Source organism: Balaenoptera ricei, chromosome X (genome assembly GCF_028023285.1).
Source record: "Balaenoptera ricei isolate mBalRic1 chromosome X, mBalRic1.hap2, whole genome shotgun sequence".
In the NCBI taxonomy this organism is placed as follows: domain Eukaryota; kingdom Metazoa; phylum Chordata; class Mammalia; order Artiodactyla; family Balaenopteridae; genus Balaenoptera; species Balaenoptera ricei.
Genome location: NC_082660.1, coordinates 120,022,958 through 120,046,208, shown reverse-complemented (window position 1 = coordinate 120,046,208; position 23,251 = coordinate 120,022,958). Strand labels below are relative to the sequence as shown.

General features: G+C 46.9%; 1 protein-coding gene across 2 annotated transcripts; it reads right to left on the bottom strand.

Annotated features, from left to right (window-relative positions):
* Positions 1-2,638: 2,638 nt before the first annotated feature.
* LOC132357548 (small integral membrane protein 10-like protein 2A) lies at positions 2,639-6,675 on the bottom strand. 2 transcript variants are annotated; one of them, XM_059911099.1, is made up of 2 exons: positions 5,977-6,675; positions 2,639-4,377 (listed from the first exon to the last, which is right to left on the bottom strand). In XM_059911099.1, the coding sequence occupies exon 1, from the start codon at positions 6,556-6,558 to the stop codon at positions 6,322-6,324; it is 237 nt and encodes a 78-aa protein (XP_059767082.1). In that variant the 5' UTR covers positions 6,559-6,675; the 3' UTR covers positions 2,639-4,377; positions 5,977-6,321. The 2 variants fall into 2 exon arrangements, with proteins under 2 accessions (XP_059767082.1, XP_059767083.1); XM_059911100.1 differs by lacking the exon at positions 2,639-4,377 and adding an exon at positions 5,426-5,536.
* Between the last annotated feature and the right edge of the window lie 16,576 nt (positions 6,676-23,251).

Genomic DNA, 23,251 nt, shown 5'->3' with positions numbered 1-23,251 from the left:
AATGTCAAAGTAAACAATTTGGCTTATCCAATTGAGAGATTTAAAACCTGTCTTGAGACTTCGGTATGGGTAAAGGTGAGGAACAGAAAGAAAGGATCCACGACTTTATCCCAGGACAATTTGAGAGTGGATTTAATTCTAGCCACGAATTGGGGATGATGGGAAAGGAAGAGTTTTAGGGAAATGATGAGTTAAATGAAAGATCACACTGATCTTGAGGAGAGAGAAGTGCACCCAGCTTGAGGCAGGAAAGGCAGTAACCAATTTTGAAACGTGTTGTGACCCACAATTGCCACGCTTGTCTCAAAACAGTCTCACTCCTGAGTGGCATGAGCAGAGTGACTTGGCACCGCTGCTCTGGAGGGTGTCAAACCCCTGAGGCACGCGTACCCTCCGGCCCACTTGCACGAGTGTATGGTAAGAGATTGACCATGACTGCACCACAGCATTTATCCACAAGGACATCTGTCACCGCGTCATCAGTAAAAACCAACAAAAACCACAAAAGCAAACCAAACCCAACAACAACCTCAAACTCAACCCCCCAAACAAACAACAACAAAGGAAAACAACCAAGAGGCAGTGCGAAATACATGATGAAACCTTCATACCAGAGATACTCTGTGGCTTTGGAAGCAGAAGCATACTTAATCACACAGGAAGATGAGCAGGAAGTATTTCTGTCATAAAGTGAAAAAAGTCATGTGTTCCTAATTTTACATATATAAAGGACATGCACACAAAGTGAAAATTCATCCGAAACTCGGCAGTTTCCCTCGGGGTGGGATGGGCTGGGACTCTCTACGCCGTGTCTATCTCTCGGGTTCTGACTGTGCTGTGTTCTGACCAGCGCTCCTGGAACTGCCCTCTCGGCTGCTCTTTCGCCCTCCCCTGACTCAGCTGCTTGGATCCCAGTCAGTCTCCAGAGGTGGGAGGTCCTCGAGAAGACAGGTGGGCCCACCTCAGCGTGGCCCCAGCTGCTCCGATGCGGAGCTCCACGCTGATAAGGCTCCCGGCTCCGCCCCCAAGCCCTGGGTTTCTTATCTGACCCCTGGCCCCTACCCAGAAAGATCAGGGTCGCCTTCAGGCTGTGTCCTTGCACCACCCCTCCAGCCTAATTCCCTGCCCCTCCAAGAGGCCCTGGGGCCTCAGGAAAGGAGCTTCTGCTTGGGTTTCTAGTTCAGACTGCGCTCCAAGACTCAGGTTCTCCAAAAAATGGGGATAACCGTGGTCTGGTTTGCAAACTGGTCCTGTACACAGAAGGCAAGGAGAGACCTAGAAAGAAGCAGACCACTCCAGATGGGGAAGGGGGCAAGGTTAATAAGCAAATGAACTTACAGATGAGGCTTGTCTTGTCTGCACGAGACAAGCAGATCTCCCCACCCACCTGCCAGAATCTTAAAAGTTTGTACAGAGGTCTTAATGGAATTCAGTCACATATTCAGTCCGGATGGTCCCAGAGACGCCTTACTCTCTCAAGGCCGCGTCCTCAAAAGGGCTCTGGCTGTGGGAACAGTGGGCAGAACGTGCATCCCAAGGACGGGGAAGGGTGAGGAGCCTCCAACTGCCGGTGACCAGCTCGAGGTTCAACCTCAGTGACATCCTCGTGGTGACCCCTCCAGAAGGTGGCCACGGGGATAATGAGGCTAAGGCACGGTGCCTGGAGCTCGGCAGGCTCTCGTCACCTGTCGGTTCGTTTCCTATTGTCATGCTGACAGGGCTGCTCTGGCTGAGACCTGAGGACACTTGTTGAAGAGACATCCTCACACTGAAGGCCCACAGCACCCTGAAGCCTCCTTCCTGAAAATGCACGAGTGCCCGGGGCTGGCCTGGAGCTCCGCCGTGGTCAGGGGAAGAGCTGGGCTCAGCGCGCAGGTCTCTGGTCTCCTAGGTGCCCCTCTTAACCAGAGCGCCAGCCTGCCTTCCTCCCTCGCGGGGGAACACGGTCCTCCCTCATCACGGTCCCTTGGCCCCTGGGTGCTGGATCCTCTCTCCCATCGGGCTGTGCCAGGCTACCTGGTCCCCGAAGTGGGTGCAGAGCCATCAGGGGCTGAACAGGACCATCTGGATCAAGGGGCGGGAAGCCCGGGCCTCCGGCTGGGACTGGGGTCTACCCCTCCCTCCGAGGGTGGCGGATGTTGGATGGGGCCCTCTTGTCAAGGTGCCTTGACCCCTGCGGAGCTCTTGGCGACAGGTGTCTTACCCCAGGCTGCGCTCCTCGCGTGACCACACCCCGAGTCCTCACGACACCCCTCTCCTGGGTCCTATGGGCCTTCCTTCCTCCGAGGCGGGTGCTGCCCTCCCCTGCAGGCGTCCCTCCCCCAGCCCTCTGTCCTCGGCCCACCCTCCCCCTGCAGCAGCCTCAGAGCCCCCGCCCCGGCTTCTCTGACGGGACAGCTTGCGTCTAAGGTGGGAGTAAGGGAGGCAGGTTTCCAATCCCGGGGGTTGATCTTCTCCAAAACTCAGGCACCACCTGGCCAGCTGGGAGGTGATGGAGACCCTGCCACCTGATGCTGCGGAAGGGCCTTCGGGGACACAAAATGATCTGCAGACGGTCCATTCCTCCTCACCTACCCCAGCCCACCCCCGGGGTTCAGCTGAATTACGCGCCTTCTAACACCAGCCTCTAAGATGAAGAAAAGGCTTAGGTGTTAGTTTATTCAAATGAAGTTTGTGAATGGGACAAAGTGCCGCCTCTTGGGCCAGGCCTGTGCTGCTGCCTTCCCCTCACGGGAGCAGTGGTCCGGGTCAGGTCGGGTCTCGCTGCATCTTCTGACCCGGCACCAGCCCCGCCCTCAGCCCCGCCCCCTTAGGGCCCTCGGGGTGCTCCCCTCCCCCAGCTCCCGGCCACCAGAGTGGGGTGAGCTCGCCGCCGGCCCCTCTCTCCTCCGAGGCGGCAGAAACAGGAGGCCTCCAGTTTTTATGTGATTGAACTCAAAGGACTTTCTTCTTAACTGAGACAGACAACAAGATTTGACGACACCCGAAACAAGAACATTTCTCTGACCAGACGCTGCTGCCCGGTGCAGAGTACATCACACACAGAAAAGTGGAAGTTGTCTTATTCAAGTCGGTGTCTGATTTTGTAGAAGCTCCACTGCCTGAGAAACAGACGGCAAATAAATAAAGTGCTCTGAGAGCCCGTCAAGCAGCAAGGGTCCAGTGGGGGAGACGAGGAAGAGGTGGGAAAGCAGAGGCAGCTAAGTACTCAAGGCCAGAACCGTAAGAACAGCGGCGGCAGGAGCGCATGCTAAGGACGCGTCCCCAGCCCCTCCCACGGCCAGTCCCTCAGAGCGCAGACAGCCCCAGCCAAGGCCACCGCCGTGCCCCTCCCACGATGGCGGGGTTCTCTGCGGGTGGGAGGGGGTCTGTGAGCCCGGGCCCCTGGGCCTCCAGCACGCTTTCTCCCTGTTGGGAAGCAGCCCCAGGCAGCTCCGGCTGAGCCCCGAGCCCAGCGAGGACGGGGCACCCTGCGCACCTCACTCTGCGCAACAGCTCCGCGCCCGCCGCAACGCACAGCCACTCGTGTGTGTGCACGAGCACCCACACACACGCTCACACCCGCCCACACTCATACACGCGCACTCACACACGGGCACCCACGCGGTCAGCGAAGAGCCTCCCCTGTGCCACTCTCAGGCTGGCCCAGCAAGAGGCTGCAGCTGGGGATCGAGCCACCCGGGGCGTGAGAGCTGGGCTTGAAAGGGGCACATCTGCGAATCAGCCCCAAGGAGGCCCCTCGCCCTCTGCTCCTCTCCTCCCGTGCAGCCCCGTGTCACGGTCTCTCCTCTCCTCCCGTGCAGCCCCGTGTCACGGTCTCTCCTCTCCTCCCGTGCAGCCCCGTGTCACAGTCTCTCAGAGGCTGTCCCCAGAGCTCCGTGGATGCAGTCCGCAGGCTGGCAGGCTCCCAGAAGTGGACACAGTTGGGGTGGAGGAGGGGCCACCAGGACCAGGGCTCCCGGGTGACTTGGCACAAGGAAGGAAGCCATCAGGCCCCGTCGGTGGGCATCTGTGGGCGGCACGTGGTGGCCTTGGCGCAGCCTCCGGCCCCGGGGTGAGGCAGGCAGAGATCCTCACCTGGGACCTGGCTCCAGCTGGGCAGCTGAGGAGGGCACATGGTGTGAGGCTTGGCCGCTCTGTCCTGGGGGCAAGCAGGCTGCTGGGGTCCTCAGCCCCAGGAACTCTGAGTGCATCGACCATGAGCAACCACCGCCCGAGCAGACGTGGGACCGGTGCGGGGCGAGGGCCAGGGCCTCTCCCGCCTCCCCTCTGCACCGCTCCTGGTGCGTCAGTCAGCAGCGCAGGCAAGGCCTCCAGGACCAATGCAGGCCCATCCAGAGGAGACTCTCCCGTGCGATGCTGGGCCCAGGGGCCAGCCTGGGGACAGAGACATGGGGTCAGGCGTGGGGCTCAGCCCCATCCCACCCACCACTGTCCCTTCCCCTCCTGGTGACACGCTCCCCAGGAGCCACCCACCCTCCCGACCCCACCACCCAAACTGAGAGGGTTGCGCCACTCAACACCGAGGAGCCCTTGGTCCAGCCTTGGGTGGGATTTGTGCCAGGGTGGGGAGGTCCGGCTCTGTGGGTGAGGACCTTGCTGCCCGGGGGTGCTGGGACTCATCTCTCCCGCGCCCATCTCAGCTCAGACTGTCCCCCGGTCTTCCCTGTGACTTCCCATACACTCCACTTTCCCTACCATGGGCCCCTCTGTCTCTAGGTCCCCTGGGAGCCTCTGCTCCCTTCCCCCATCCCACTGTGCTAGGTCTTCCAGAAGAAGGTGGGAGAGTGCAGGCCGAGAGGCAGATTTGTCTCCACCACTTCCTACCTGTGTGATAAGGGCAAATCTCTCCCCTCTCAGAGCCCCAGTACGTGGGGAGGACAGAGCTCCCCCAGAGTGTCCCTAGGTCTGTCCTTCCTTCCCCACACCAGAACCGGACCACTGGGCCACCCCACCCCTCGGGGTCTCTGCCTGGTCCCTTCCTCTCCTCGTGGGTCAGGCCCTTCTCTAGGCTGCTCCCCAGGCAGCTGTAGGGTCAGGGTCAGGGTCAGGGTTAGGGTTACGGACGCTCTTGACAAGACCAGAGAAGGGGCAGGTCACTTCCTATAACACCAGTTCCTGAGACAAAGAAAGAGATGGGGACTTGCGAGCTGCCTCCCCACCCAGAGAGGTCCCTGTCTCCCCAGGCGTCACCTCCTCTACAAACCCCTTCTCCATGTGCTCTCCGCCCCAGCCTGAGAGCTGCCCTCCACTCAAGGAGATCCCCACTTTCCCAAATCCTTTGGGACACAGGGGCTGCTGGAGGCCGTCCAGGGCTGTGGCGCCGGGAGGGCACTGGGATGAGCTGGAGGGAGCGTGGCTGAGATGGGGGGAGGGCCGGGGAGGAATGCACCTTTCCTGCTCTTCAACGTCCCCAGATGCGGAGCTTTGGAGGATGCCCTAGAAGAGCGGAGAGGGGAGCAACAGGGACAGCAGAAGCAGGCAGAGAGCAGTCCCCTGGCCCCAGAGACCAGGCAGGAGGCCGGTTTGCAAAGGGCTGAGAAAGAGACAGACCTGGGGTTTGGCCAAGAACACAACCACCCTTCCAGGCTGCCTCCCAGCGGGTAGAGGACAAGGGTAGCAGCATCTTTTCTCCTCTAGGGCCTCCCCTGGGCCTCCCCTGGGCCTCCCCGAGCCCATTTCCCTCCACTCCCCCGTGTTCAGGTGACACCACTGGCCAGGGCCGTGGGCGGGAGGTGATGGGCTGACCCTCCAAGATGCCAAGGCCGCCGCCTCTCACCCCCATCTTGGAAATATGACAAGGGAGTCCGGAGGGCCTGCGCCCGCCCTGCCTTGCCTGCTCGCGGCTCGGCAGCTTTCCGGGCTGGCTTCCTCGGGCCCCTTCCACGGCTCCCCCAAACCACCGAGGGGCCTGGACATCTAGATGTCATGGCAACCGCCTCCCTCCAGCCCGAAGTCCAACCTCTGCCCTCCTACCTCTTTGGTCAGGGCGTCATTCACGTTCCTGCTGCAGAATTTCTTCCTCCTGCTCCCCCCTTCGGCCAAGGTGAGGCAACAGGTCGGCCGCACTCAATCAATTTTCTAGAGTTCGATGGAAAGGGCCCGTTTCGCGAGTTTCTGTGCAGTTCGTCACCGGCCGCGACGTGGGTGGCCAGAGCCGGGACTTGGGGCTCGGTGGCCGTGACCTCCGCCGAGGTCTAGGGTCCGGGGGCCCGGGCCGCCCCTCCTCCTTCCCCCGCCGCGTCCCGGCGGCCCCGGGCCCCGTGGCGCCTCATGCCGGCTCCCCTGCCGTCGCGGCCGGGCGGCGGTGGTCGCGGGCGCTCACTCGATCCGCACCTGCAGGCGGACGTTGAGCATCACCGAGGCCACGATGTAGAAGTAGGGGAAGTTCATGCGCAGCCGCCACGCCAGGTCGAAGAAGGTGATCAGCGTGCGCGTGAGCCCCTTGCAGAAGGCGCCGTACGAGCCGCGGGCCGCAGCCGAACGAGACAGCCGCACCGCCAGGCCCGACAGGGCCGCCGCCGCCGCCGCCGCAGACAGGGCCGCCGACGCCGCCATGGGCCCGGCCCGGCGTAGGCTCCGCCGACCGATCGCACCGCAGGCGGGTGGGCAGGTGGAGGCGAGGCCTTGAGCCGGCGGCCAGCAGCCCTCGCGTCACGCCCCGCTCTCCGTCTCGCCTACCCGGCTGGGCTCCAGCTGCAGTGGCACCCACAGCCAAGGCTCCGCCTTAGCCGCCCAGGGACAGCTCCGCCCCCTCGCCTGCTCCCCGAGTTGCGGCCGCCAGCGTAGCTCCGCCCCTAGCGTGGTCACGCCCCTTGCCGGGCGCCATAGAGCTGCTGGCGCGGACTCAGCCCCACCCCCGGACCCGCCCCCCGGCAAGCTCCGCCTCCTCCCGGACTGCCAAGAAGAGAGCCCAGAGGGCCTGAGTGCTTAGGAGGGTGCTGCTGCCCTGGGATCCTTTTGCAGAATGTGCTAGAGCAGGGGCAGTAGAGGCCCGGAGGGTCTGGACCGCTGGGCTGATTCTGCACAGAAGGCCCACCCTGAACGCTCTGCCCGTTTACACCATCCCCTCTCCCTCCCTGTCTCCACAGAAAACTGGGCCAGCCAATCCACTGTACTTTTTCTTAAATTTATTTATTTATTTATTTATTTGGTTGTGCCGGGTCTTAGTTGCAGCAGGCGGGCTCCTTAGTTGTGGCATGCAAACTCTTAGTTGCAGCATGAATGTGGGATCTAGTTCCCCGACCAGGGATGGAACCTGGGCCCCCTGCATTGGGAGTGGGGAGTCTTATCCACTGCACCACCAGGGAAGCCCTGCTCTGTACTTTTCTTTAATTCACATTTTTCTGGTAACTCTGCAATGTGGAGTTTCACCAAACCCACACGCGCATTTTTCCCCCTTTCTGGTATATTTGCTGGTGTTGTGTATTTCTTTATTCATGAATTGCCCCATTGTCCTTCCCTTTTACCTGTAGGGGAGGAAAGACTTTCCCTCTACCCTCCTAGATTCAATATGTCAATATATACACTTCCTAGGTCAATGAAAAAAACCGACAACAGGCAGAGTAACAGGAGAAAAGGTATACATATTTATTAATTTTTAATGTTATTTGGGCGATGGCGTCATAAGAAAAAAAAAGAATACCCAGAAAGGCAGTGAGATTTGAGATCTTATATGCCACCTTAACAGGGGAAAGGGAAGGAAGATTTAGGCAATCTAGGGAAGAGGAAATGATTTGTAGAAAGTTGGATGACACCTTAGAAGCATAGATGGGAGATTTCACAGTTTGAGACAGAGTTTGTCTGGGTGTGGTGTTGACTTCTAGTTCTTCTCCTGCGGTAAGAGTCAATCCTCCCTGGTTGATGAAACTTCCAAAGAGGGGATTTATGACAGAGTTCCTTTTAGAAGCTCTGTCTTTAAGCAGATAAGGGGATTTCAGAGAAAGCTGTTTTTTCAGATGACTTCAGCTAAAAATAATTAGTATAACCGAAGTGGCATATTTTGGGGTGGCATGTACTGAAGTCCTTCATACCCTATAGTGATTTCTAAGCACTTCTCTTAATCCATTGTTTGTCCTGGATACTGCACAGAATCTCTCAGGTTTTCATTTGCCCTCGTTCATGGCATTTCTTGCTGGTGTGTTTAAAAGCCCTTTCATGGTTTCATCTCATCTTTATTGTAAACCAAGTCCAACCCAAACTTGATCATGTTTTCAAGACTATTTAATGAAGTGGGAAAATGCTCATGTTTCCTTATAGTTGTAACTTTTAAAAAGCTGTCTGGGGCTTCCCTGGTGGCGCAGTGGTTGAGGGTCTGCCTGCCAGTGCAGGGGACACGGGTTCGGGCCCTGGTCTGGGGAGATCCCACGTGCCGTGGAGCGGCTGGGCCCGTGAGCCACAATTACTGAGCCTGCGCGTCTGGAGCCTGTTCTCTGCAACAAGAGAGGCCGCGATAATGGGAGGCCCGCGCACCGCGATGAGGAGTGGCCCCCGCTTGCCGCAACTGGAGAAAGCCCTCGCACAGAAACGAAGACCCAACACAGCCATAAATAAATAAATAAATAAATAAATAAATAAAATAAGGTTAAATTCCATTATGAGAAACTTTAAAAAAAAAAAAAAAAAAAAAAAAAAGCTGTCTGCAAGAGGTAGAGTCACCACGACCCCATCCCAGTTTCACAATGAGGGCTGGCCTGAGTATTAAGGCTTTCTCAAAATGCCTGTTCACCATCACATTTGAACATCTCTGTGGCATCCGTGTGACTGTTTAAGAAACCCAACAGATTCGTATACACTGATTGGGCAATTGTCCTACCTACATGGTCAAGGGAAAATAGGCAATCCTGAAGCGTCAAGGACACTGAAAGAGGTGGTACAGAGCGAAACTAATCGCTGGTTCAGTTTACCACCCATACACACATACACAAATTCTATATTTGTGAAAACCTCCTTCAGAAGTGAAAGGGAAATAAGGACATTCTCAGATGAAAGAAAATTAAGAGAATTTTTCATCAGCAGACCTACCCTTAAAGAATGGCTAAAGAAAGTTCCCTAGACAGAAAGAAAATGATACCTGAGGAGGATGGCACTTTAGGAAGGAAAAAGAACAATTGGAATGGGTAAAAATAGGGATAAATAGACTGTCTTGCTCATGAGTTTCAAAAATTATTTTGATGGTTGAAGCAAAAATTATAATGTCATCTGCTGCCATCTAAATACAATGGAGCACTTTATTACATATGGTGGGTATTGGTCTTTTTTTTCCCATCCAGATATTTGGCTTCAGAAAAAATCAGATTAGGAAATGCTTATAAACAAGCTTGTGTTTCTGTTTTTAAATAACAGTTTCATTGAGATGTAATTCACATAGCATAGAATTCATCCTTTTAAAATGTGCAATTCAATAGTTTTTAGTATATTTACAAAGTTGTGCAACCAGCACCACGATCTAATTTTAGAAAATTTCCCTCACCCCAAAAAGAAACCCTGTACCCCTTAGCAGTCAAACTCCATCACCCCCTTTTCCTAGGCCGTGGCAACCACTAATGTGCTTTCTATCTCTGTGGATTTGCTTATGCTGGAGGTTTCATATAAATGAAATCATACACTCTGCGGCTGTTCATAACTGGCTTATTTCACTTAGCGTAAAGTTTCCAAGGTTCATCTTGTTGTAACCTGTATCAGTATTTCATTTTTTTTTTTTTTTAATTTTAGGGAAGGCTCTTTTTTATTTATTTATTTATTTTTACATTTTATTTTTGGCTGTGTTGGGTCTCCGCCTCTGTGCGAGGGCTTCCTCCAGCCGCGGCGAGCGGGGGCCACTCCCCATCGTGATGCGCGGGCCTCCCACCATCGCGGCCCCTCCCGTTGCGGAGCACAGGCTCCAGACGCGCAGGCTCAGTAGTTGTGGCTCACGGGTCCAGCCGCTCCGCGGCATGTGGGATCCTCCCAGACCAGGGCTCGAACCCGTGTCGCCCGCACCAGCAGGCAGACTCTCAACCACTGCGCCACCAGGGAAGCCCCAGTATTTCATGTTTTATGGCTAAATAATATTCCGTTGTATGGCTAGGACAAATTTTGTTTATCCATTTATCAGTTGAAGGATATTTGGGTTGTTTCCACTTTGGGGCTATTATGAATAATACTGTTAGGAACATTCATGTACAAAGTTTTGTGTGGACATACGTTTTCATTTCTCTTGGGTATATACCTAGCAGTGGAATTGTTAGGCCATATGGTAACTCTATGTTTAACTTTCTAAGAAACAGCCAAAGGGTTTGCCAAAGTGGCTGTACCATTTAACAATCCCACCAACAATGTATGAGGGTTATAGTTTCCCCCATATCCTGCCAACACTTGTTTTGCCTGTGTTTTTTATTATAAACATCCTAGTGGATGTGAGGTGGCACCTCATTATGGTATTGATTTTTATTTCCCTAATGACTAATGATGTTGAACATGTTGTCATGCGCTTGTTGGCCATCTTTGGAAAAATGTCTATTCAGACCCTTTGCTGATTTTTTTAATTGTAGTAAAATAGATGTATCATATGTGACATAATAAGAAAGATATACTTGGTCTTTGACCCTGGTTCCTGACACTGAGCTCCTAAAACTCTTATAATGTCCTGGATGATAGGGGTGCTAGAAGCATCTTATTCAGAGTGCCTAAATCCCTTTCTGGGGTAATAGGAGTGTCTTTCATTCTAATGAGGTGACCCTTGGTGGGCTCCTGGGTAGTTTCAGGATGGGGGCTGGTCACCAGAAGGACCAAGTAATGATTAAAAGCTTAGTGCTTTCAGCCCCAAGGAGAGAAGAATGTGTCCATGTGTTGGAAGGATGGCACACCACAAACTCCACAGGGACACAAACTCCTGTGCTCGAGACCCTTGCAGACCTCTCCCTAAATACTTCTTCATCTGGCTGTTCCCTTGTATCCTTTATAATATCCTTTATAATAAGCTGGTAAGTGTAAGTAGTGTTTCCCTGAATTCCATGACCTGTTACAGCAAATTATCAAACCCGAGGAGGAGATCATGGGAACCCCTGATTACAGCCAAGCTGTAGAGAAGTGTAGGGAACCTGGAAACTCATTACTTGTGATTGGCATCTGAAGTGGGGGCAGTCTTATGGGACTGAGCCCTTAATCTGTGGGATCTGTGCTAACTCTGGGTAGTTAGTGTCAAGATTGAATTAAATTGTAGGGCAACCAGTTGGTGTCCACAGAGAACTGGAGAATTGCTTGGTGTAGAAAACCCACACATTTGGTGCCAGAAGTATTGTGAGCAGAGAAAGTTTCCCTTTACATAAAATTTACCATTGTAAAGTGTACAATTCAACGGCATCAAGTACATTCACAAAGTTGTGTAACCATCACCACTATCTAGTTCCAGAACTTTTTCTCACCCTAAATGGGAAACCCCATACCCACTAAGCAGTCACAACTCGTCCCCACTCCCCCCTATCATCCCCTGGCAACCACTAATCTGCTTCCTGTCTCTGTGGATTTGCCTGTTCTGGATATTTCATGTGAATGAACTCATCTAGTATGTGGCCTTAGTGTCTGGCTTCTTTCATTTAGCATAATGTTTTTAAAAATCATCCACGTTCTAGCGTATATCAGTACTTCATTTCTTGTTATGGCCGAATAATATTCCATTGTATGGATAGATCACATTTTGTTTATCCATTCATCCACTGAAGGACATTTGCGTTGTTTCAACTTTTTGATTATTGTGAATAATGCTGCTGTGAACATTGGGTACACGTATTTGTTTGGACATCTGTTTTCAATTCTTTCGGGTATATACCTTGGAGAGGAATTGCTGGATCATATGGTAATTTTATGTTTGCTTTTTGAGGAACAAGGGAACTGTTTTCCACAGTAGGGGCACCTCATCCTCCCCTCCCGCCACTCACCCCTTAGCCTCTGGAAGGTCTCATGCCATAGAGGACTTCCCCTTACATGCAAATCTGTCACAGCATTGCCCAAATGAAACTCTTGTACTACTTCCTCGTGGTCATATTTGCCCCTTGATTAACCCTGTAATCCTTCAAATTCACTACCATTGGCCCCCATTCCTGCTGGTTCTGCATCTGCACATACGGAGGGCTGATTGTATTCATTGTACTAGCCATTTTACCATTTTCCATAACACACTAGAGCATCCATGGATTTTGGTATGGGGGAGGGGGTGAGGCTCCAGGAACCAACTCCACGCAGATACAGAAGGACGACTGTGTATCGTCCCAGTCCAGATTTGTTTCGGGGAGACTTTAGTGAAATGGGAGAGCTGCTGGAAAAACTGCACCCCAACATGATCCTGCCCCCGAAGGAGACACTCAGTCCTCCGCTCTTGCCTCTTTGACGGCACTCCATGGCCTCCAGCAAAGGAGCATTGCAGCTGGAGGAAGGAAAATGCCCTTGCTTCAGAAGCGACTGGATATCGGCTCTTCATAAATCAGCATTTTCCAAATCAGCCTGGATTCCCAGACACTGTGCTTAAGGGCACCCAGCACTCAGGCTCTGCCCGCCAGGATCCCCCTCCCACCCCCCTATATAGTACTCTGTGCCCCGGACGGACGTGGGACTTTTTGTTGATGCCTCTTGGAATGCAACAGCCAGTGCCGTTTCTGTTGAACCGCAGAATCTGTTGAACATCCATTTCCTTTCCAGAACTAATGACTTTTGTTTTTCCATCCCAAGAGAACTTTGACCCCAGGAAGGTGGCCACTGCAATCCATGGAGGGGATTGTATAAGTCATTTTATATGTCTGTTGCTGATATTTTGTTTGAGGTGAGAGGAGAACCTTCTTCTTTGTTGAGTTTTTAAAACATTTTTGTAAATGTATTTAAAAATTGTTGCCTACCAGCTGTTAAAACTCCAAACTCTGCAGGGTTGTCACAGACTCAATTCCCCGTTTGTGGCCAACGCTATTGGGCAACTTGTCTGTGGGAGTAATTCAGAATTGGGCCCAAAGAATTTGTATTAGCCTCATTTTTCTTCTTCAGGTACCATGCTGGCCGCCACACAAGAGGAGGCATGGTGGTAGTGGTATCAGATTTCTACCAAGTCATCAAATATTTCCATTTAAAGAATTTGATCATCATATTCACGTTGCATTCTTGTCTTGTAGTGTGTTTAAAATTTTCAACAGCGATCCTGAAGGGTAATCGTCATCTAAAATCCAGTAGTTTACAGGGGAGGGGACTAAGAGTTGTGAATGGTCCCTGTTGCATGGACTTTCAGGGAAGAGGGCTAAAAAGGAAGTTGAAACTGGGGCTCTGGGACAGGTTAGGTGGGGGTCTGTGGACTCAGTTAATCCAAACTCAGAATCTTCATTATTATTTAACTGGGAACTGCAATTCACATGTTGGACCCCTAGCCAAGGAAAAGGATTTTTGAATAAAGGAATATATTGACCATCATGATTACATTAAAATGAGAAATATTCTTCTGTCAAAAAATATCCAAAATCTAAGGGTCATCAAGCTGGTGAAAATATTCACAAATACAGCAGACAAAAGGCTGACAGCTTTCCTGTGTAAGAAACTCCTATGAATCGATTAGATAAACAAAGGACATGAACAGGCAATTTACAACATGGGAACCACAACTAGTTTACAGACATGGAAAAATGTTCAGGCTCTCTGGTACAAAGGAAATTCAAATTCAAACAGTAATGAGATACTCTTTTTACCTATCTAATTAACACAATTAAAAAATATATACCACCATCACCAACCAAAAAAGAATAGCTAGAACCCAGTGGTGATAAGGGTGTGGTATATAACATAATTCTCATACATTATTGGTGGGAATGTAAATTTGAATAATCCTTTTGGAAATAAACTAGGTAATATAAAGAAAACCATACAATTTTTATAACTTTGACCCATAATTTCCTTTTCTGGGAGTTTACTGGAAAACATAAACCTATATATGTGCTATGGACTATTTTTCCCCAAAATTGTGTTTCCTCCAAATTCATATGTTGAATTTCTAACCCCCATGTGATACTATTTGAAAGATAATTAAGTTTATATAAGGTCATGAGGGTGGGACCTTCATGATGGGATTAGTACCCTTGTAAGAAGAGACACCAGAGAGCTTGTCCTCTTTCTCTTTCCCTACCACGTAAAGACACAGCCAGAACGCACCTGTCAACAAGCCAGGAAGACAGTTCTCATCAGAAAACAACCATATTGGCACCTTGATCTTAAACTTTTAGCTTCCAGAACTGAGGGAATATTAATTTCTGTCGTTTAAGCCACCTGGTCTATGATATTTTGTTATGGCAGCCCAAGCTGACTAAGACAACATGACGTTCATTCATTCATTCTTTTATCTGTTTATTCAACAAATATTTATTGAGAGTCTGCTATACCCTAGGCACTATGTTATGTGCTGAGGACACCACAAGGAATCAGACAGGCATGGTCCTTGTCCTCATGGAGCTTACCGTGTAGTGGAAAGATACACATGAAACAGAAAATTATGGAAAGTGCCATGGAGGAAAAGTACAGAGCACTATGAGAACATACACTATGGGATTGACTGGGGTTATTTACACAAGCAATGAATTGAAAACAACCTGAAGATCCGTATAAAAGAGATTGATTCAAGAAGTATCAATGCATCCACTTGGAGGATTACTACAAAGGCATTCAAATGTCCTTTTATAGTGATGGAAAATTGCTAAAAGAAAAAAAAGGATAAAAATCGAGGACCTAAGAGGGTCAGATCAAGATGGCAGAGTAGGAGGACATGGAGCTCACTTCCCCCCACAAACACATAAAAAATACATCTACATGTGGAATAATTCTCACAGAAAACTAGCTTGAAACTGGCAGAAGAACTCTTATACAACAAGAGCTGCAAAAAATATTTCCATGTAATAGGGTAGGATGGAAAAAAGGCATAGGGTCAGGACCTCTGGCCCTAGGAGGGATCTGCGAGGAAGAGAAGGTCCAGAACCTCACCCTGGGGAGCAAGTGGGTTGAGCCACAGACCAGACATCCCAGGCCTGCGGTCCTGTGCTGAGCAGACAAGCTGCCTTCACTGCTGGGAGAACCACTGGGATAGATAGAAGGGCTGGAGAAGCCGAGATTCCACTTGCAAAGAGTGTGGGGTGCTGACTTACCAACAAACAGGGCAGAGAAAGCCATGCACTGTCAGCTGCCACCACGCTGCACTTCCCCATTCCAAAGGGGCAAACACCCCAGCCCTGCTCACTGCACACCGCAGCTTGGTGCAGGTTCTGGGCCAGCTGAGCCCTGGGAAAAGACTATGTCTAGCTATGCAGATACAGCCCTGAGGCCTAGAGTGTTGTCCAGGTGGGGTGGCGTCAGCCAGTGTTGGCACTAGCTTAATCAGAAGCTCAGATCTCTGATGGCAGCACAACCACTTCAAATCCTGCACCCACAATGCCCCAATCCCCAGCCCCAGCCTAGCAAACAGTCCAGCCCCACCCACTCCACATCACGGCCTTGCACTAGATCTGAGACAACCACAACAGGAGAAAGGATGCAACCTTGGGCTGCATCTCAGCAGAGCTGCAGATGTCTACACAGGCAACACACCACCCTCTGTGAGCACATGAGCCTCACTTACTTCAACACTCCCCTCCTTTGGGGCAAAACATGTACTCAAAGGAAACAGAGACTGCTAGAGCCCAACCCTCAGGTCTTCTGCTCCAGCAACTGGGGAGCAGACCTGGCCCCTAACTGGGTGACAACAGCCATGGAGCAGAGAGGAAGTGCCACCTCATACCCTGCACAGGCTTTAGATCCCCCAACACTAACCACATCCCCTACCAAGGTGGTAGCAGCCAGCACACACTGAGGAAACACGTGGTTGGCATCCACATCAAAAACAGCCCTTGCACCAAATACACTGGACACATGCAGCCTACATAAGGATGCTCCCACATAAAAACACCCTTTCGCGACCACAATACATAAATGTTGCTCCTAAATTCACAGACACGGAGAAAGTTAAGTAAAATAAAAAGGCAGAGGAACTACTCCCAATTAAAAGAGCAAGAGAAAACCTCTGAAAAACTAAATAATGAAACAGAGATCACCAGTCTACCAGACACTGAATTAAAAAAAAAAGCGGTAATAAAAATGCTAACTGAATTAAGAAGACTATTAATACAAATGCAGATCATTCTAACAAGGAGCTAGAAACTATGAAGATGCCCAAATCAAAAATAGATAATTCAGGGGCTTCCCTGGTGGCGCAGTGGTTGAGAATCTGCCTGCCAATGCAGGGGACACGGGTTCGAGCCCTGGTCTGGGAAGATCCCACATGCCACGGAGCGACTAGGCCTGTGAGCCACAATTACTGAGCCTGTGCATCTGGAGTCTGTGCTCCGCAACAAGAGAGGCCGAGATAATAAGAGGCCCGTGCACCGCAATGAAGAGTGGCCCCCACTTGCCGCAACTAGAGAAAGCCCTCACACAGAAACGAAGATCCAACACAGCCATAAATAAATAAATAAATAAATAAAAATTTAAAAAAAAATAGATAATTCAATTTCTGAGATAAAAAGCAATCTAGAAGCAATAAACAGCCAACTAAATGACACAGAAGAACAAATAAGTGATATCGAAGATAGAATAATCAAAATCACCCAATCAGAACAGCAGACAGAAAGACAAATTTTAAAAATGAAAGCAACAAATGAGACCTATGGGATAATATAAACATGTCAACCTACACATATAGGGGTTCCAGAAGGAGGAGAGAGAGAGAGAAGGGGATTGAAAATGTATTTGAAGAAATTATGGCTGAAAGCTTCCCAAACCTAAAGAAGGAAACAGATATCCAAGTACAGGATGAACAGAGGATCCCAAACAAGATGAACCCAAACAGACCCACATCAAGACATATCATAATTTAAATGGCGAAAGTTAAAGAAAGGATTCTAAAGGCAGCAAGAGGGAAAAAAAGAGTCATTTACAAGGGAACCCCCATAAGGCTATCAGCAGAAACTTTGCAGGCCAGAAGGGAGTGGCATGATATATTCAAAGTCTTGAAAGGGAAAAACCTGCATGCAACTTAGGATACTCTATCCAGCAAGATTACCATTTAGAATAGAAGGACAGATAAAGAGTTTCTCGACAAGCAAAAACTAAAAGAATTCAGTAATACTAAACCTACCGTAAAAGAAATATTGAAGGGCCTTCTCTAATTGGAAAAGAAGCAAGAAGCTGTAGGAAAGGGAAAAATCCCAATAGGAAAGGCAAATATATAGTAAGGACTGAAGATCATTTAAATAAACAAGTACGTATATTTTTAAAAATTGTAAAAGTGACTATAACTAGAGTAAACAGTAAAAGGATAAGCATGAAGATGTAAAATAGGACATCAAAAGCACAAAATGTGGGGGATGGGAGTAAAAATGTAGATATTTTCGAATGTGTTTGAACTTAAGTGATTATCAGTTTCATGCAAGTAGATATAGTTGTGGGTGAACATACATGGTAACCACAAATCAAAAACCTTCAATAGATTCACAAAAACCAAAAGAAAAAAAAGAGCTCAAGCATACTACAAAAGAAAATCATCAAACCACAATAGGAAAAACAAAAAGAAGAAGAAATAAACAAAGGAGAACTACAAAAACAACTGGAAAACAAGGAATAAAGTGGCAATAAGTACATACCTATCAATAATTACTTTAAATGGCAATGGACTAAATGCTCCAATCAAAGGACATAGAGTGGCTGATTGGATAAAACAAAAACCTTCAATATGCTGCTTATATGGGACTCACTTCAGGGCGAATCACACACACACACTGAAAGTGAGGGGATGAAAAAACATTTCATGCAAATGGAAATGACAAGAAAGTGGGGGTACCAATACTCATATCAGACAAAATAGATTTTAAAACAAAGGCCATAAAGAAAGATAAAGAAGGATGTGACATAATGATAAAGGATCAATACAAGAAGAGGATATTATACTTGTTAATACATATGCACCCACTACAGGAGCACCTAAATATAAAAAGCAAATACTAACAGACATAAAGAGAGAAACTGGCAATAATACAATAATAGTGGGAGAATTTAACACCCCACTGAGATCAATGGACAGATCATCCAGACAGAAAATCAGTAAGGCAACAGAGGTCCTAAATGAGACAATAGACCAGTTGGACTTAATTTATATCTACAGGACACTACATTCCAAAAAAGTAGAATACACATTCTTTTCAAGCATGAATGGAACATGCTCCAGGATAGGCCACATATTAGGTCACAAAACAAACCACAATAAATTTAAGAAGATAGAGATTAGATCAAGCATTTTTTGTGACCACAATGGTATGAAACTAGAAATCAACTACAAAAAGAAAAACAGGAAAAAAACAAACATGTGGAGGCTAAACAATATGCTACTAAAAAGAAAAAACCAATGGATCAATGATGAAATTAAAGAATAAATCAGAAAATGCCTCCAGACAAACAAAAATGAAAACACAACTTTACAAAATCTATGGGATGCAGCAAAAGCATTCTAAGAGGGAACTTCATAGCGATGCAAGCCTTCCCCAAGAAACAAGAAAAACTTCAAATAAACAATGTAACCTACCATGTAAAAGAATTAGAAAAAGAAGAACAAACAAAGCCCAAAGTCAGCAGAAGGAAGGAAATAATGAAGCTGAGAGAGGAAATAAAATAGAGATTAAAAAAAACAATAGAAAAGATCAATGAAACTAAAAGCTGGTTTTTTGAAAAGATAAACAAATTAACAAACCTTTAGCCAGACTCACCAAGGAGAAAAGAGAGAGGACCCAAATAAACAAAATAAAATTTCTTCAGAATAAAATGGACAAATTCATAGAAACATCCAGCCTGCCAAGACTGAGTCAAGAAGAAACAGACACTGTGAACAGACCAATCACTAGAAGCGAGATAGAATCTAGATAGAATCTATAATTTAAAAAACTCCCTGTAAACAAAAGTCCAGGACCAGACAATTTCTCTGTGGAATTCTACCAAACATATAAAGAAGAACTTATACCTATCCTTCTCAAACTATTCCACAAGACTGAAGAGGAAGGGACACTCCCAAATTCATCCTATGTTGCCACCATTACCCTGGTACCAAAACCAGACAGAGACACTACAAAAAAAGAAAATTATAGGCAGATATTTTTGATAAGATGCAAAAATCCTCAACCAAATATAAGCAAACTGAACCCAACAACACCTAAAAAAGATCAGACACCACGACCAAGTTGGATTCATCCCAAGTTCACATGGATGGTTCAACATACACAAATTAATCAATGTGATACACCACATTAACAAAAGGAAAGACAAAAATCACATGGTCATCTCAGTAGACACAGGAAAAAGCATTTGACAAAATTGAACATCCATTCATGATAAAAGCTCCCATCAAAGTGGGTATAGAGGGAACATATCTCAACATATTAAAGGCCATTTATGACAAACCCACAGCCAACATAATACTCAACAGTGAAAAGCTGAAAGCCTTCATGATAAATTAAGGAAAAGACAAGTATGCCAACTCTCACCACTTCTATTCAACATAGTATTGGAAGTCCTAGCCACAGCAATCAGACAAAAAAAAAAAAAAAAAAGACAGAAAGAAAAGAAATAAAAGGTATCCAAATTGGAAAGGAAGTGTTAAAATTGTCATTATACACAGATGACATGATACTCTATATAGAAACCCCACAAAAACTATTAGAACTGACAAATGAATTCAGCAAGGTAGTAAGATACAAGATTAACATACAGAAATCTGCTGCATTTCTTTACACTAACAATGAAATATCAGAAAGAGAAAGTAAAATTCCTTTTTTGAAAAAAATACCTAGGAGTAAACCTGACCAAGGAGGTAAAGGACTTATACGCTGAGAACTATGAAACACTGATAAAGGAAATTGAAGATAATTCAAAGAAATCCCATGTTTTTGGATTAGAAGAATTAATATTGTTAAAATAGCCATACTACACAAAGCAATCTGCAGATTCAATGCGATCCCTATCAAATTACCCATGACGCTTTTCACAGAACTAGAATAAATAATCCTAAAATTTATATGGAACTATGAAAACCCAGAATTGCCAAAGCAATCCTGAGAAAAAGGAACAAAGCTGGAGGCATAACCCTCTCAGACTTCAGACAATACTACAAAGCTACAGTAGTCAAAACAGCATGGTATTGGCACAAAAACAGACATATGGATCAGTGGAACAGAATGGAGAGCCCAGAAATAAACCCACACACCTCTGGTCAATTAATCTTCGATAAAGGAGGCAAGAATATACAATGGGGAAAAAGACATTCTCTTTAGCAAGTGGTGCTGGGAAAGCTGGACAGCCACATGTAAATCAATGAAGTTAGAACACTCCCTCACACCACACAAAAATAATCTCAAAATGCCTTAAAGACTTAAATATAAGACATGACACCTTAAAACTCCTAGAAGAGAACATAGGCAAAACATTCTCTGACATAAACCCTACCAATGTTTTCTTAGGTCAGTCTCCCAAGGCAAAAGAAATAAAAGCAAAAATAAACAAATGGGACATAATCAAACTTATAAGCTTTTGCACAGCAAAGGAAACCATAAGCAAAATGAAAAGACAACCTACAGACTGGGAGAAAATAGTTGAAAATGATGCGACCGACAAGGGCTTAATTTCCAAAATAAGCAAACAGCTCATAAACTCAATATCAAAAAAACCCAAACAACCCAATCAAAAAATGGGCAGAAGACCTAAATAGACATTGTACAAAGAAGACATACAGATGGCCAACAGGCACATGAAAAGATGCTCAACATTGCTAATTACTAGAAAAATGCAAATCAAAACCACAATGAGGTATCACCTCACCCGCCAGAATGGCTATCATCAAAAAGTCTACAAATAACAAGTGTTGGACAGGATGTGGAGAAAAGGGAACACTTGTACACTGTTGGTGGGAATGTAAATTGGTGCAGCCTCTATGGAAAACACTATGGAAGTTCCTAAAAAAAAACTAAAAGTAGAACTACCATATGATCCAGCAATTCCACTCCTGGGTATATAACCAGAAAAAAATGAAAACTCTAATTTGAAAAGATACATGCACTCCAATGTTCATAACAACACATTGTACAATAGATAAGACATGGAAGCAACCCAAGGGCCCATCAACAGATGATTGGCTTAAGAAGATGTGGTATACATACACACACACACACACACACACATATATATGCACACACACATATAATGGAATATTACTTGGCCATAAAAAGAAGGAAATTCTGCCATTTGCAGCAACATGGATGGACCTAGAGAACATTATACTAAGTGAAATAAGTCAGACAGAGAAAGACAAATATTGTATGATACCACATATGTGGAACCTAAAAAATAATACAAATGAATGTATATACAAGACAGAAACAGACTCAAAGACATAGAAAACAAACTTACGGTTACCAAAGGAGAGCAGGAGGAGGGAAGGGACAAATTTGGGGTCTGGGATCAACAGATACAAACTACTATATATAAAATAGATAAGCAACAAGGACTTACTGTATAACACCAGAAATTACACCCAATATCTTATAATAACCTATAATGGAATATAATCTGCAAAAACAAAACAAAACAAAACTGAATCACTATGCTGTACACCTGAAATTAATACAATATTGTAAATCAACTATACTTCAATTAAAAAAATTGTAGACCCAGTAGCACTAAAACTATGTTAAAAAAGAGAGAGAGAGATGAACTACTCCTCCAAACTTAGGCAAAAAAAGACAAAGAATGGAAGGAGAAATATCAGCATATTAATAGATCTACTAGTGATTTATTTTCTTTTTTCTGCTATTTGGGAAATTTCTCCCATTCACTGATTCACAATGAATACCACGCCTAATGTTATATGTTATTTAAAGCAGTGCTACTGTAGGCTTAGAGAAATGTTTCTGTAAACATTAGTAAAATATTTATTGGCAAAAGACCTTTTGTAGCTTTAAGAACATCATTTTACTACAGACTGAAATTCATTTACACTGAGGAATTAATCAATATCACCAATATCACAGAAACTCCAAGTTATTGGGTGATTTCACCTACAAGTTGTTGCCATAGCCTGAGCCCTAAGGGCAGATCACAAAACCAGGATGAGGAAGAGTTAGGACTGAATCTCACATCTTCTGAGCAATACCCCTTCTGTTTACAGCCAACTGTATAACATTATCAGGAGTAAAGACGAATTCTGTTGAGTAACGGACTAGTGGGAAAGTGAAATATTCTGATTTGGTCTGACTCACATTAAAACCATGTCCTCTCCATAGGCCACCTGGAATTGCCCAGAACATTACTCTTCTCTCACTCAACTATTCTTCAAGTATTTACTGAGCACTGATTATCTGCCAGGCATTGTTCTAGGTGCTAGAAGCACAGCAGAGAACAACACCAACACCATCCTTGCCCTCAAGAAGTTGACATTCTTTTTTTATGCCGGCAAGTGTCATCATGGAGATGTTGGTTTTTCTGTAGAAGTTTCTAGGGACCAGCCACTAGCTTCGAGGAAGCTGAGAGGCAGATGTGGTGGTGGCAAGCAATAGCTTCCTGACCCTGAGATGAAAGTTCCAGTCAACAAATCCAGCCGATGCCCCACCTTCCTGATTGTGACAGAGCAGGCAGCTTCCAAAGTGGGCAGGTTGGGAGGTGTGACTCTGAGAGCTGTTCCTGAAGGACCAGTAAAGAGCCCATGTCTCCAGGCCTTCTAGCAACTTTCTCCTGGAAGCCTATTTGGTCACAATGGAATAAGATGTAAATATGCAGCACACAACCCAAGGAGCCACATGTGACAGCCCTGAGACTAACCCTATTTTCTGGAAACTCAGCATTTTATGGAATCTTGAGCATTAAAAAATATCAGAATGAAATTTAAAAAGAAGCTGATATTCAAGTGGAGGGAGACAGGCAATACATTTGTAAATAAATCAATAAATAAGATTTTCCAGATAGTGACCAGGGACACAAAGAGAATAGAGCAGTATTTGAGTATGTGATAGAATGTTTCATGGTAGAAGGAGAACTCTTATAGAATCTGGTCAGGGAAAACAACTCTAAGGTTACATTTGAGCTGAAATCCAAGGGACTGTGGGAAGGAAATAACCGTGGAAAAGCTAGAGGAAGGCTGAGGAAACAGCAACTGCAAAGGCATTGAGGTTGATTCTCCCTAGTGACT